The sequence below is a fragment of the Sphaerodactylus townsendi genome, linkage group LG02, assembly GCF_021028975.2.
Source record: "Sphaerodactylus townsendi isolate TG3544 linkage group LG02, MPM_Stown_v2.3, whole genome shotgun sequence".
In the NCBI taxonomy this organism is placed as follows: domain Eukaryota; kingdom Metazoa; phylum Chordata; class Lepidosauria; order Squamata; family Sphaerodactylidae; genus Sphaerodactylus; species Sphaerodactylus townsendi.
The window spans coordinates 92773638-92790180 of record NC_059426.1 but is presented as its reverse complement, the minus strand read 5'-3'; the positions used below and the strand labels follow the sequence as shown (position 1 = coordinate 92790180).

Sequence of the window (16543 nt, the reverse complement as noted above, 5' to 3'; positions counted from 1 at the left end):
GCTGCTGCTGTCGCGCCCCTCAGCGCGTCTACTCCTCTTTTAAAACCTTCCATGTTGGCAGCCATCACCACCACATCCCAGGTCAGGGAGTTCCACAATTTTGAATATCTCACCCTCCAGCTTCAGCAGAGGACCCCACAATCTAATATTATGAGAAGGGGAGAACAACTTCTCCCTGTCCATTCTCTTTACATTGTCCATAATTGTATAGGCCTTTATCATGGCTCCCCTTTCCTGCCTTTTTTTTTCTCAGCAGAATAGCCGTAATAGTTTTAATCACTTCTCATATGGCAGCTGCTTTAGCCCCATGATTACTTTTGCTGCTATTTTTTTGCATCTTCTCAAGCTCTGCAATATATTGGGGGGGGGGGGGGGGAGCAGAGGAGAATGACCAGAACTGTACACAGTATTCTATGTATGGTCTCACCGTAGATTTATATAAGTGTACTATGATGGAAGGAATTTTGTTTTCTTGTTGTGGAAGGAAGGAACCCAGTGGGAATGTAATGTTTTTTTAGCCTGCCCTCCAAAGCTGCCATTCCCTCCAAGGAAAATTATCTCTATAACTGGAGATCAGTTTTAGTTCCTCACAGAGGAAAGTCACTTTGTCCTTATCAGTATGGTTATACCATCAGAGAAATGGAATTTCTAGAACATCCACAGTCTGTAGCCACTCTAGGACTTGTTTTTGTTCTATCAAAGCTGTAATTCCTTCCAAGGGAACTATCTCTGTAATCTGGAGATCTGTTACAATTCCAGAAGAATTCCAGGCTATACTTTGAGTCTGGCAATCCTAAATATTATGACAGCAGCACTGAACATTTATGAAAAAGCAGCCACAGGAAATCATAAGAAAATACCAACCTCGAGGTGGTACCTATCATTTTCAGACAATTAAAACTGATCTCCAAACAAGACAGATCAGTTCCTCTGAAGGAACTGCCATTTTGGAGTATATACTTTATGGTATACCATAGAGTTTAGGAGAAACACAAGTCCTAGAGTGACATCAACATGCCTGCTATGCTCCCTGCTGTCCCCTATGTCTTGAAATTTCCAGGAATTTCTGAAGCCAGCTTTGACAATGCTTTTAGAGAATGCTTGCTTTCCTGCCTTGTACTTAGCACAAGAAAGGACTACCATGTGCAACAATGACAATTTCCTCACAAACCACGGTTTCCTGTCCCTCACTTGACATACCAGGAAGGCAGGCACCAGAGTTATGAAATCCTGTGCAATATGAACTAGGGGAAAGTGATATCAGCCTAGCTTTACTAGGAAGCTGTACTTTTCATCAGACATCTTTAGAACCTCCCCAAATGTATATTGGATAAAGATTTGTTAACTTCCAGGTAGCACCCAGAAATCTTCCGCTATTACAATTTTCTCCAGACGACCAATCAGTCCACTCGGGAAAAAAATGCTTCTTTGGAGGGAGGACCCTATGGCATTATACCCTTCTGGGGTCCCTCCTCTCCACAAAACCCCACCCTCCCCAGGCTCTACTCCCAAAATCTCCAGGAATTTCCCAACCCAGAGCTAGCAACCCTAAGGTTACCATGCAAATAGGGTCCCATCCTGCTATTCCTCTCTCTCTCACACACAAGGGCTCCTTTGGAATGTTTTATGCAAACTTGTTTCCATCAACTTTGGGGAAAGTGTTGTTCAAGAAAGGTGGAAACATGAGGGGAGGTTCATTCGAGGGTGAAAATCTAGCGGGAACATCGGGAGGGGTCGACCAGAGCTCGGCTTAGGCGCTGAGCAGAAGCGCCTTTTTCCACCGGCGTTGCAGTAGGAGCTCTCGCCACTAGGAAGAGCTGTGCGGGCGCCGTCGGGAGACTAGGCGAGGGAGCGCGTCCATCGCGCTGTGGCTGTATGTGCGCCTAGACTGGCGCGCAACTGGTGGCGAGGTCTGCCCCCGGTTGCTTTCTTTCGTTCTTTCTTTCGCGGGCAAGGCGGTGCTTTCGGAAGAACCCCAAGGCCGAGCCGGCCAAGTTGCGAGCGACAAAGCTCGGGGGAGAAAGAGAAGGAGGGGCGCCGCTGCCGTGGCTGCCGCCGTCTCCAAGCATGCAGGCGGCTCTCCAGTGGCTCTGGCGGCGGCAGGCAGAAGGCAGGCAGCGACAGCCGAGAAAGCGCGTCTGAGCGACCGGAGAGCTCCTCTCCACTCACAAGGATGCTGGGGGGCGATGCCTGGCGGCAGGGAGGACGAGATTTGCCAGAAAGCGCTGCAGCTGCTGGCCGAGCTCTGCTCCGCCGGGGCCGTCGAGAACGACCGATGCCTGGAGTTCAACTACTATCTGCGGGACAGCGCCAGACCCCGACTCACAGACTCCGGTAAGCAGTGGGGCTGCAACGGACCGCTAGGAGGGGAGGGGAGGAGAACTTTAGTGGGACGGAAGGGAGATCCGGCCACCGTTTTATTCCCTCATCAGAATTAAATAGGAGCCGCCCTTGCTGTGTTCGGAGAGGTGTCGCATCCGTTCAGACCTGGCCCCAACCCTGAAATGAAAGGACCAGGTTTCGGTCTAACCTGGACCATTCAGGGATTCCCCCACTCAGTCAGGATTTCCTTCGCTGCGAGTAAGTGATGGAGGAGTCCACGTCCCCATCCTGAGGAACTGGGAAGAATGCCGTCTTGTCCACCCCACCCCCAATTTATTTCAGAGAAGTGTATTTCGGCGTTACATGCCTGGGAGGTGGGCATGGATCATGAATCTTGTATGTTTAGCCTGATGCTAATTAGTCTATTGATTTTAATTTATCAATTAACCACATTCTATACTGCTTTTGCTTACTGTTCAGAGTAGATAAGTAAATTATAAACATTAATTTTCTCCTTCTCTCCCTCAACTTACATCCCAGTTCTATGCATATTTACTCCATGTTTTACTCGGAACTATTTTGAGATTCTGTCTGATCTCCCATTCCCACCCTAAGACTTCTCCATGTGCCTGCTGAACAAGTAAACACCCGCAGGAACCAAGTATTGACAATAGTGAAACCTGAGAACAAAAGTGGGACAGGACGGTGCATTATACTGTCTTTAAGGCATGGTGGTGGTGTTTTTCAAGGTAGCATAAAGCACTGGAAAATGGAGATCTTGCCCAAAAGGTTTGTGAAATTTGTGTAATCACTCTGTTTCTTACAGACACACACAGAGTCAAATAAATGCACTGGGATAACAATATTACATAGTCCTTTAGTAGTTCCACTACTATTCTAAACAGTTTTATTAATGTTACTAGACAACATGTTTTGCTTTAGTACCAAACAGTACCAAACAGTACCAAACAGATTACACTGTTGGCAGGATTCAACCAGCAGCATATTTTGTGTTTTTTCAAGAGTGCTTCTTGAGTAGACCAGAATTGGATTGAAGCTGTTTCAGCAAGAAGAATAGAGAACCCTACTTGTTCAGGTTGTTTCAATGGGTGGTGCTTGAGAAGTTATTTGCTTCCTCATCTATGGTAAATTCATCTGGTTAAATCAGGAACTAAAATACAGTGCACATGCTAAATGGTTAAACTGATTGTTTCTGTTTCTTCTTGAAATAAATCTTTGGATGTGATCCTTAGCAAAAATGTTCTTAAGATATTGGGGTGGAGGATTGGATTTTGCAACAGGCACATACTGTCTTGCAATAGCATTTTTAATACAGAAGCAAGCATGGTGAATTTCCTCTCTGTGATCTTCTATCAAAGCTACTGTGAGTCCCAGCCTTTGGTGCTGATTATGGCTGTTGTCTTCATCATGGCATATTTGGTTTCTTATCTTTTGATAATGTTCTGTTTCCTTAAGGAAGCAGTTCAGTCAGAAAGTTACATGTCTTATATTCTGCTTTCTAAACAGACATTAAAACATGCTTTGGCCCTGAAATTCTAGAATCAGTCAATCTCTACCATAAGAGGAGTCATGCTGGATCTGACCAAGGTCCATTAACTCCAGCACTTTGTTCTCACAGTGACAAACCAGGTGACTATACTCCTTTCAGAATAAAGATCTAAGTGCGGTCATGCAGGCTGTGGCAGAAGTTGCAGCATGCATGATTGCAGCTCAAAATAGTGCCCACTCTCTTTTGGTATCAGAGAATTGTATTTAAGAGCCACTTCCATCAAAAACATAATATCCTGCACTGTGAAACGGAAGTTTGGGAAAGAAAATGGCAGATGCAGCTTTACAAAAATAGCTGTCCAAGGCAATATAAATGCTGTTTTATCAAACTTCTATGTTTCACAGTGCAGGGCATAATGTTTTTGATGGAAGTGGTGCTTAAATATGATTCTCTGACACTAAAAGAGAATCGGAAGGGGGATGGCAGGAACTAGGATCCGGCGGAGCATTCAACATAAAGAAGACCCAGGAAGATGCAGCAGGTTGATTCACACATTTCCTTGGTTCTTTATGTTGAACAGAGTATAGAAAACACATAGAAAAGATGACTGTTCCACAGCATCTAATATAATAGGCATGATCCTCTGATACTGGAGAGAATTGGTATGCATCATGACTAGTGTTGATTTTTACTAGTAGCCATGAATTGCCCTGCCCTCCATGAACACGTCTACTCCTCTTTTAAAGCCTTCCATGTTGGCAGCCATCACCACGACATCCCAGGTCAGGGAGTTCCACAATTGTAAATATCTCACCCTCCAGCTTCAGCAGAGGACACCACAATCTAATATTATGAGAAGGGGAGAACAACTTCTCCCTGTCCATTCTCTTTACATTGTCCATAATTGTATAGACCTTTATAATGGCTCCCTTTTCCTGCCTTTTTTTCTCAGCAGAATAGCCATAATAGTTTTAATCACTTCTCATATGGCAGCTGCTTTAGCCCCCATGATTACTTTTGCTGCTATTTTTTTGCATCTTCTCAAGCTCTGGAATGTCTTTTGGGGTGGGGGTGGGGGCAGAGGAGAACTGTACACAGTATTCTATGTATGGCAAGAACTGTACACAGTATTCTATGTATGGTCTCACCATAGATTTATGTAAGTGTACTATGATGGAAGGAATTTTGTTTTCTTGTTGTGTATCTAGTTACGATCAGCATGGAATACAGATCCCATGAGTGTATACAGTCAAACCTTGGTCTTCGTTGCTCTCGGAGATCGACAGTTTCGGTCTTCGCTGGTTGCCCCTGGCCATTTGGTCTCCACAGAGATCGGCGGTTGCCTCGGCTTTTGTCGGCTTCCAAGGCGACTTTTTAATATCTCCAGTGTGCCGTTTGCATTGCACATGCGCAAACAGCATTGCGCATGCGCAAACGGCGTACCTTGAAGTACACTGTTTTCGGTTTTCGTCACTGGACAGATTAGCGGTGAAAACCAAGGTTCCATTGTATGTGAAGTTTGGATGTTTTGTCCCAATATTCATCACTTTAGACTTGCTAACACTGAATCTCATTTGCCATTTTAATGCCATTCCTCCAGGTTGGAGAAATCCTTCTGGAGGTCTTCAGAATCTGTTTCTGTTTTAATTACCCTAAATAATTTGTCATCTGCAAACTTAGCCACCTCACTGTTCACCTCCAGCTCTTGGTCACCGATGGACAGGGTTGAAAAGCACTGGTACCAACAAAGATCCCTGGAGGACCCCACTGCTTACAACTCTCCATTGTGTTAACTGCAGATAATATTAGTTTTGTGATTGTGGATTTGTATTTCCTCAAGGAACAGGTAAGTAGTCATGGGCCTAAGGTGTCGTGTATGGCAACTGCATACAGTGCACATCTGATTGTCAGAGTTCTAACACATTTACAAATCTTCAGCCCATGCTGCTGTTATGTTTTGAATAAGGGTCTTGAAAACATTAACAGTGCAGTCCTAAACAACCAGATCCAATCACACCAGATCCAGGTTGAGAAGGTCCTGGAGATTTGGAGGTAGAGCCTGAGTAGGACTGGGAGCTCTATAGGATACAATACCTATGGTGTCTGCCCTCCAAAACAACCATTTTTTCCAAGGGAACTAATTTCTGTAGTCTGACGATGAGGTGCAAATTACCAGGGATACCCATGTCCCATTTGGAGGTGGGTATTCTTACTGTTTTCAGACTGCATATTACTTGGTAGTATGTCCTAGTGATTTCAATCAGCCTTATTTCTAAATAATTGTGTGTAGGAGTGCAACCTTGATGCTTTTTGGTACTGAGAGTTTTTTATGTGATATGTTGCTTTTGTTCTGAGTTTGTTTTCATTATTTCTGTAAGTTTTTAGTTAATTCTTACTTGGATTAGACAAGTGAAGCCTACAAGCCTACAACCTACAAACCTAGTATATTTTTGTAACAATGTCTTGTATTAGTTTAAAGTTAATTTAATTTTGTAGAAAAATGTAAATATGGATTTTACAAGTTTCAAATGTGGCTATACATTATATTTGGGCATCTGTCAAAAAATTAGAAAATTATTGTTTCTTTTTGTCTTACTTCTCAATTCTAAGTAATGCTTCAGAACTTATGTCCAAGATTAATGTCAAAAACTAGTTATCTGCACCATTGAAATGTAATCATTAGAGTGCTTTTTTGAATATAGTGTTATCTAGGAGCTAAAAAGAACATTGGATTTGCTAAAAAGAACATTGGTTGGGTTTTTTTGAGCTGTAGAGTAAGTTTGTTGTGTATTAAACCATTGGTTTTATTAAAAGCTTTTTGGATTTCTTGCAGAGGACATCTGATCTTAACAAAAATGGCTTTAGGGAAACATGCCTGTTACAGTGCCCCTTCCTATCTGGCATTTGTGATACTAAAGTTGTGAGTACCTGTGTCACTGAGCAGAGTAGCTGGCATTGGCACAGCTGTAGTATCACCCTGACTATTGAAAAATGAAATATGTTTATTCTGCTATGTTGCCTCGCTAGCAGATCCTCCATATTGTTGTAATCATCAGCTTTTTTGTTTTGTTTTGTTTTCTTGATACAAGTAAGAAGCTTTTCTGGAGCTAAAGTAATACCCTTGTAATATTCTGGGCTAGAAAAACTGTCTTACTTATAAGCTTTTTGAGGGGTTAAATCTTGGTCTTTAATCTGCTGTGTTTTTTGTTTGGAAGGGGCTGAATTTAATGAAAAAAATAATAGGCCTGGAAGGAGATAGTAACATGCAACCTGGGTGTCATTGGGACTATTAGAAGGGTCTTACAAGTGATAACTTGAGGTTGTGATCTGGGCCGCAGTATGCATTTAATAACTGTGATCAGTGGACCTATATAGTAGAAGCAGTTGCTTATTCCTATCTGCATGAACTATAACAACAGCCAAAAAGAATAAAAAGGTACATCGCAATCCATACTTTGCAGGTCTGATTGGACTCTTTTGCTTCTGAAGAAATTTTGAATCTGGTCTTTTTTGTTGATCACTAAGGTGCATTCTGCCCAGCTCACAATTCAGTTTTAGATACCTTGTATACAACTGATAATCAGTTATTCTATACATGCAGCATCAGTTTGTATTTCACAGACCCTAATCCAGAAAGGGATCTCTTATGTGCAAAAGCCCACTTTTATGCACAAGTCTCTTCCTCTGAATACTGACTGAGATTTAGTTTACTGGTTGAGGTATAGATTCAGCAAAATTGAGTTTTAAAAAATAGTGCTTTCTTTGAAATGGAATACATTTATGTATCCAAGTGAAAAACTGTTATTTGCTGTTCCATTATATTATGTATGGAATTACTTTGTACAAGTATTTGAGACCTGTACATTTAACCCACTTTTCTGTGCTAATATATCACTGTAGGAGTGAGGCAGATCAAAAGGAATTGTCTTGCTGTCTGCTTTTCCAGTTATGAAGTCAATTGTCTTATCCTAATTGTCTCATCTTAATTGAGAAATACTTATTGAGTTTACAGAAAAGGAAGACAGTACTCAGTGTGGCGCGTGGCATAGTGGTTAAGTGCTTGCACTGCTACTCACACAGTCGGATATCCTGGCAGCTGGCTCATGTGGGTCAGATATCCTGGCAGCTGGCATCTGTGGGCCAGGTATCCTGGTCGCTGGCTCATAGTCAACTCAGCCATCCATCCATTTCTTGGTCGGTAAATGAGTACCTAGCTCATAGCTAGGGGGTAAAGAATAGCCGGGGAAAGCAATGGCAAACTACCCCACAAAAGAGGCTTGCCTATGAAATCACTGCTTGCAGTGGTACCCCAGAGTCAGACATGACTGAAGGGGAAATTTTACCTTTTACTTTACTCAGTGTGGCTCAGCAGAAACCCATCAATAATAGACAGGCCAAAGATAGCTTGATTTACTCAGACAAACATTCTTGTTGAGTTATTAGTACAAGACAGTTAATGGGCTCTGAGATTTCTCTTCAAGTTTTCAAGGATTGGTGGGAACAGCATGGATCCAACAAAGAACCCCCCCCCCTCCAATAGGGGGCACATGGGAAGTTCATGTCCCAGCCTCAGTTTTCCCTCCCTTCATCACTGGGTTAAGAGCAGGTGGATTCTATTCTGGAGAACCAGGTTTGAATCCCCACCACCTGAGTGGTGGAGGTTTATTCCGTGAACCAGATGTGTTTCTGCACTCCTACATTCCTGCTAGGTGACCTTGGGCTAGTCACAGGTCTTCGGAACTCTCTCAGCCCCACCTACCTCACAAGGTGTCTGTTGTGGTGAGAGGAAGGGAAAGGGGCTTGTAAGCCACCTTGAGTCTCCTTACAGGAGAGAAAGGTGGGATATAAATCCAAACTCTCCTCCTCTTCTTCTGTGAGCGGATGAAACAAAAAAACCCCACACCTTTTCCTATTAGAAGATCTAATCTGTGGATCTGTTTCCAAGTGTACTTGAAGACAGTCTGTCTCTCTATGACAGGCAGTCTGTTCACTTTGACTAATAACTGCAACTTTATACTGGAATGATCTGTAGCTGCATTACAGTGTATATGCAAATGGAAATCAAGTACCACTCATGTTTTTTATGTGTACAGCAGGTTTGTCCAGAGCCTAACATCTAGACAACAGTTTCTCTCTGAAAGAACTGCTGTTCAGTTTTGGATATGCTTACAATGTATAGCAGCCTGCTTCTCTGCTAGGAACAATAGAGTGAGTCCACCTCTTGTAGGGGCTTTCTTGTTTTTCTTCCTTTGATATCATAGATGACGTCTCTTCCTCTCAATTTCAGTTAACTGTTTTAAGTAAAGTCAGATATGATGGGAAGATGAACTGTTTGGTTTTTCTTATCTACACTTGGAGATGCTGATAACAACATAAGAAGTGGACAGGACATTTTTTTTGTTACCATGGCTCTGCTGTGGTAGTACAGAATTTGTACAACAACTACCGGTAATTATATTTCTAAAGTGGACCTCCATTCTCAGATGGAACTTTTCCAAACATTTAGCTATTCATCTAAAGTTAAAGAAGACAGTTTCCATCCTTGACCTGCCTGATGTCTGTGTTCAGTAACAATTTTAAGGGAACCTGTTAGTTTTTTAGTTTGAGAAGAGGTTCCAACATATTCATAAATATGTTTATACCACCAGAAATGATCTGTCTCATTGCTCCATTTTTGTACACAGAACTCCTGATGTCATTACTTTAGCACAAGAGGTACAGGAGCAAAATCAAGACTTCAGTTTGTCTGCTCCTGCAAATTACCAAAGTCTGAAATAACTCGGTCTGGAATATATTCCTTGAGATAGCATGTAGGATTGGAAATCCTATCATTTACTTATGTACTATTTGGCCCCAGGGCATGCTACTCTTCCCTTGGGAAGGCTGTTAAAATGGAACCCTTTGGGTGAATGTTCCACTTCTCAGCTTTAATTTTTAACAGCTATTACCGCAAAGTATGCAGCTGTCTTCTGCTGAGTTCCAGGGGGAACCCAGAAAATTACAAACCAGTTAGCTTAACTGCTGTTCCAGGTAAATTAGCGGAAAGCATTATTAAAGAATTGTCAAACATACAGAAGTGCAAGCCCTGCTGAGCAAAAACCAACATGGCTTCTGCAAAGGCAGGTCCTGTCTCCCTAATCTTTTAGAGTTTTTTGAAAGTGCCAGTAACATGAGGACAGGAATGAGTCTGTGGACATTGTGTGCTTTGGATTTCCAAAAGGTTTTTGAACAAGTCCCACATCGAAGACTGTTTAGCAAATGTCCTAGTCATGGAATAAGAGGACAAATCCTGTTATGGATTGAGAGCTGGCTAAAAAATAGGAAGCAGAGAGTAGGAGTAAATTGTCAGTTCTTACAATTAAGGAATGTGACCAGTGGTGTCCATCAGGGATCTTTGTTGCAACCAGTACTTTTCAACCCTGTCCATCAGTAACCAAGAGCTGGAGGTGAACAGTGTGTTTGCAGATGACACCAAATTATTTAGGGTAATTAAAACAGAAACAGATTCTGAAGAGCTCCAGAAGGATCTCTCCAACCTGGTGGAATGGCATTAAAATGGCAAATGAGATTCAGGGTTAGCAAGTCTAAAGTGATGCATATTGGGCCAACAAATCTGAACTTCATATATATACTGATGGGATCTGTGCTGTCAGCAACAGCCTAACAAAGGGATCTTGTGGTGGTGGTTAATAGCTTGGTAAAGATGTCCCCAGTATGCAGCTGTTGTGAAAAAGGCAAATTCCATGCTGGCCCTAATTAGACAAGGAATTGAAATAAAACTGCTGCTGTTATACTGCCCATATATAAATCTATGGTGAGACCACACTTGGAATACTGTGTATATTTCTGGTCACCATACTGCCCCCCTCCAAAAAAGAAGATATTGCAGAGCTTGAGAAGATGCAGAAAAGAGCAACCAAAATGGTCAGAAGGGGCTAGAGCAGAGGTCTGCAACCTGCGGCTCTCCAGATGTTCATGAACTACAATTCCCATAAGCCCCTGTCAGCATGGCCAATTGGCCATGTTGTCGAAGACTGATGAAACAGTTCGGATTCATCTGAAACGCCTGAAGAACCACTGGGCTGTACCCTATGAGGAGTGGTTAAAATGCTTGGGGCTGTTTATCTTATAATAAAGGCAGTCAAGGGTAGTCATGCTAGAGATCTATAAAAGTATGCATGGTGTTGAGAGAGTGGACACAAAGAAGATTTCTCCCTCTTTTATGCTAGAACATGGGGTCATCTCCTGAAGGGTGCAAGATTCAAAACTGAAGGATGCAAGATTCAAAACAGACAAAAATAATTATTTCTTCACACAATACATAGGTACACTGTGGAATAAGAAGAATTTGGATTTATATCCCCCCCCCTTTCTCTCCTATAAGAAGACTCAAAGGATCTTACAATCTCCTTTCCCGCCCCGCCCCGCCCCGCCCGCCCCCCCTTACAACAAACACCCTGTGAGGTGGGTGGGGCATGTGTTGGAGTACACAAGCTAATCTAGTTCACCAGACAAGCCTCCACAGCTCAAGTGGCAGAGCGGGGAATAAAACCCGGTTCTCCAGATTAGAGTGCACCTGCTCTTAACCATCACACCTTGCCCCTGGATGTGGTGCTAGCTGTCAACATGGAAGGCATTAAGAGTGGAGTGGGCATGTTCATAGAGGTCAGAAGCTATTCATGGTTACTAGTTAAAATGAATACTAGCCATGCTGCATACCTGTTCTCTCTAGTATCAGAGGAGTATGCCTATTATATTAAATGTTGTGGAAGAATTACCTTGTTTGTTGGCTTCCTAGAGTCACCTGGCTGGGCACTGTGTGAACAGACTGTTGGACTTGATGGACCTTTGGTCTGATCCATCATGGCTTTTCTTAGCTTCTTATGAATATTGTTGGCCTTGCTTAATGTTTCCAGTAGCTGCCTATGTGTGAGGAAAGTTACAACAGGATAACTGAGCTGTACAATTGCCTTGGTGACCTTACCACAAAGATACGATTTTCAAAAGTATCCTTGTAACAAATGTTCATGGACTATAGCTTTTAGAATGGCAACACAGCAAGCATAGCAATATCTTTCTCCTGTTAAAGTGAAGGGAATTTGGAGACAGATTTACTCATCTGTGAATATTTTCTTTAGTAACACATTTTGAAACTTTGCTAGAGTTCGTTAGAGTGGAAAGCTTAACATTAGTGGTTTAAAAGTGTTTTTAAATAAATACATAAATTAGTGTGTTTACATGTCAGTGATATCGTACTCTAGGTTGCCAGAGGTAATAAAAATGTAGTCTATCTTTTCATTCAAAAAGACTGTTCGAATAACATCAGGGGGCCTCTTTCTCTAGGACCCCACCATAAAAAATTCATAAAGGTTATGAAACTGTTATGGAAACTGTTATGAAGCTCCAGATAGGATGAAGAGAGATCAGAAACTACTTATGCAGATAAAAAGATGATAAATAAGAAAGGCCAAACTGTTAATCATTGTGAATTTCATTAGTGTCACACTGAGTACAACAATGCCGCTATAGTTATCAAGTAAAGCTTTCTATTCTTTATTGCCATGCTGGGCTGTACATTTTTTAAGTCTGAAAAATAGACTTACTCTACTTTTTTGTTTTTAAAATCTTCTTCCAGATTAAAAAGGAAGCAGGAACTGTGGTTTACAGGAAGAGAAATTAAGGGCAGATGCTTACATACTTACATCTGTACTTGGGAGTCTTTCATTGACTTTATTTTACTAATTCTGTCTACATTTTTCCTCAAGTCTTTTAAGACTGTGAGGCAGGAATTCTAGGGCTTAAACCTTCTTCAGCATTATGCCTCTTCAGTCCCTTAGTCCTAAATTTTGTTCACAGTGAGTGCAGGAGAATAAAAATATTGTTCATTAATAAAGAAAAGGTATTACGTGCATGCTCAGAGTCCCATACTTTTTCTTAGTGGTAAGTTACAGCAAGGTCGGTTACAATCCCTGTACCTTTTGTGTCCTCAACTTCCTTTTACTAATAGCTTTTGCTTTTGTTTCTTTTAGATACGTTATCTACTGTTTTAATATGTTTTACACTGTAATGTGTTTTATGCTTTGCTTCATTTACCTTATGCTGGTCTGGGGCCGTAATAAAGATTGACTTGATTAGATACCAGGTTGAATGAAACTGTGCTCCGATCTTTCTGTCCCTTCTACCATATGATCCTATCTATTCCTAGTGAAAATTTTCACTAAAAATTAATGAGGCAGTCCCTTTTTTCTAAGCACTCCAGTCTTCTTCCACTTTTCTTCCACTTGTGAACATAAAAGAAGTCAGAAAGAAACAAGAAAGAGGCAAAGGGCCCAAGCAGAAAAGGTTGTGGGATGCTGGGGTTGTCAACTTCTAGGTGATCACTTGAGGTCTCCTGCTAGTACTATTGATCTCCAGGCAACAGAGATCAGTTAACCTGGAGAAAATGGCCACTTTGGCAGGTAAACTGTATGGCATTAGAACCCACTGAAGTCCTTCCCCTCCCCAAGCCCCACCCTCTTTAGGCTCTACCTCCAAAATCTCCAAGTATTTCCCAACTCAAAGCTGGACACCCTACAGGACACACTAAATAGTAATGAAAAGGATCAGAGACGTATTTTAAAGGAAAGTTGGAAATTCAGAGGTGGGCAGAACATATTTCTGGAAGTTCCCTTCCTCCCATAGGAATGGGCCTGACTCTTGTTTATTGACTGTGGTATACAGTAATTAGAACACCAGTAGTAAGTCTGGAGCTGAGTATTTTATTGATATCTTTTGTGCGGTGTAGAACTCACAGCTATTGTTTTATCTGAAATACTCTTTTCCCTTACATACATCCAGAAGTGGAATTATGGTGGACTTTGATCAACCATAGGTGGTGAACAAAGAGGATAGGATAAATACAAAAAAAATTGTTGTGCTAACTCACTGAATTGTCACAGTGTACTATGTTACTCATTGTAATGGTTGAAAAATCTTTTCCTGTGTGATCTTGTGAGGCTTTTAGCTGACCAAAAATAACATTTTTTTCAAGATGGGGAGGTCATATAAGCATTCAGGATATGACACCTAGGTTTCTATAAGAGTAGCACACCAGGTATCACTCTGGAGGTACAATGAAGAGTTTTGTTCCATTTGACACCTCTGATGTCCTAGTCAGGAGACTGCTGCATTTTAGCTTTGCATACAGTCCTTGAAGTGCTAAAACATTCATGATCCTGGGGATCATTGGCCTGGACTATTTGGGGGAAATGAGCCTCCCACTTTCTGATTGGTCACCACATGAAACTGCTTATACTAAGTCAGACCATTGATCTATCAAGTTTAGCATTGCTTGTTCTGATTGGTAGCAAGTATTTGGGGTCTTAAGGTTGTGATCTTTCAGATCATCTACTATCTGATCCCTTCTAACTGGAGATTCCAGGAAGTGAACCTGGGTTTTTCTGCATGCAAACCAGAGACTCTGCCCCTGAGCACCAACTTTCTTGGCAGTGCTTGTAATGTGAGTCGAGCTTTGTTGCAGATTATACTGAGAACAGTCTGGCTGGATGTAGGAAAGTATTCACAAAGTTCATCTTTTAAAGCTGACTATCCATAGCATTATTTGCAGTCCAGCCCCCATGCTTAGGATTCATTGACGAGGCAAACCTCATGGAAACTAATTGCATCCAGCTCAGTAAGCTCTGCCCTCAATCAAATGGTTTAATTTGCCTTTAGTGATGTCATCACTTGCACTGCATGGTCCCTGACTGGATGTCATTTTTTTAAAAAGTTCAGAGGGAAGAAAAACACAATGGCTACAAACAGGGTCTTATACCTTATCCTATGGTGGGAAAGAGAAAATTTCTTTTAAAAATCTTTAGAAAATTGACATGGGGGCATTTAAAGGATGTGTTTAAATGGGTTTAGATTAAATATTTATTATTCTTTCTCTTTGTTTATATTTTCTTTATTTTTTTGCATATTTGTTATATACTTAAAATTAAATTATGGTTCCAAAGAACAAAACTGTAGATGAGTCGCAAACAAAAGTGAAGTTGATTAAAATAAAGCAGCCTTCTCTTTTAAATGGTGCTCTATTTTTTAAAGTAGGAACATATATAATATTTTATCCTTGGATAACTCAAAAGTGACTCAACTGATTTTGAGCTAACATTTTTGAAAAAGCATAGTTCTTTAAAATGAATTAAAGCATGACAAATTTTAGCCATGGGGGAAGAACATTTCTAAAACCAAGATCAAATGGAGATTTATAGGTGGAATAACTCTTTTAGGTTTTAGTACAGTTTGTTGCAAGCAAGCTAATTGTGAAACCATTCTGTGCCATAAACTAGAATTTTCAGTAATCCAACAGAGCGCAGATTGAGTTTGGGTAAATAATGTAACTGTTCTGATTTGGTAGCATTTTTCTCTCAGTTTTTATAGCTGCAATTATTCTGAAATTGCAAAAATTTACTACTTTGACAATATCAGCAAGTAAAGTTGCAATCCTAAAAGCACTTAATTGGGATGAAAATAAGTAAAGAAATGGGGCTTATGTCTGAGTAGACATTAGGATTGTTCCGTAAATTTGTCATGTGTAAATCTGGGTCACCAATTTAACTCTGCTAATACTTAGAGGTTATAACTTGTCTACATATTGTGGCTGGGCTTGGTATTCAACAACTGCAGATTGTAAAATCCAATATTGCTGCAGATGGTGAGACTTACTTGCACAATAAATACACCACGACGACAGGCTGGAAAAGGAATGGGCCGCAGCCCGTTTATTGAAATATCAAACATAACAGCAATAACTATATACAAAAGAGCTGGGCGGCAAACGGGTCGCACATCCCATCCCATCATATGGGACTGGCGGGAAGGGAAGCCCCAGAGATAACACTCCTTGCTTCCACCCTCTTCCCGCCCATGCTGAGGAGACGGGCACCGGCTAAGCCCCAAGGGCGCACAGCCCGTCCTCCTGCCTTGCTTGCTGGGGTGTCGGGCACCGGCTAAGCCCATGGCCGCCTACCGGCCCAACCCAACCCCACTCCCTGGGGTGTCGGGCAGCGGCCCGGCCTGCCGGCCTGCCAGCCTGCCCGCCCCACCCCCCGGCCCTCATAGAGGCGCCAAAGCCTGGGAGCCTAGCGGAAGGCTCGTTCTCCCCCCAGATGTGCGACACAGTTGCAAACCCGCCAGGCTGCGACAGTAAGGCCCCCAAAGAAAACCCCTGCCACCCCAGTTACAGGGGAGGGTGGGTGGAGCCACGCCTTTGCTGGGTCTCGCCGCCCGGGGAAGGCGCAGCGGACCTGGAAGAAGGCGACTATATATATACCAGGCTCCTCCATGCCAGCGGGCTCAGGAGCCAATCAATGCACCCGGTCCTGCAGCATGCAATTCCTACCTTGCAACCCCTTATTTTGCTGCGCTGCTCACCCCAGCAGCAATGGCTGCCCCTGGTTATTCAGGTGCATCTGATTTGCTGCAGATGGTGAGACTTACTTGCACAATAAATACACCACGACGACAGGCATGTGCCCCTGCCCCATCCATCGCCGCAGCCCGTTTATTGAAATATCAAACATAACAGCAATAACTATATACAAAAGAGCTGGGCGGCAAACGGGTCGCACATCCCATCCCATCATATGGGACTGGCGGGAAGGGAAGCCCCAGAGATAACACTCCTTGCTTCCACCCTCTTCCCGCCCATGCTGAGGAGACGGGCACCGG

General features: G+C 42.3%; 1 protein-coding gene across 4 annotated transcripts in view; it reads left to right on the top strand.

Annotated features, from left to right (window-relative positions):
* The first annotated feature begins 1848 nt into the window (after positions 1-1848).
* SYT9 (synaptotagmin 9) overlaps positions 1849-16543 on the top strand; it is an 89443-nt gene continuing 74748 nt past the window's right edge. For all 4 annotated transcript variants that reach the window (XM_048484312.1, XM_048484313.1, XM_048484311.1 and 1 more), the window contains exon 1: positions 1849-2334. In XM_048484312.1, the coding sequence (XP_048340269.1) occupies positions 2187-2334 (148 nt within the window). In that variant the 5' untranslated portion in view covers positions 1849-2186. The remainder of the gene's footprint in view (positions 2335-16543) is intronic.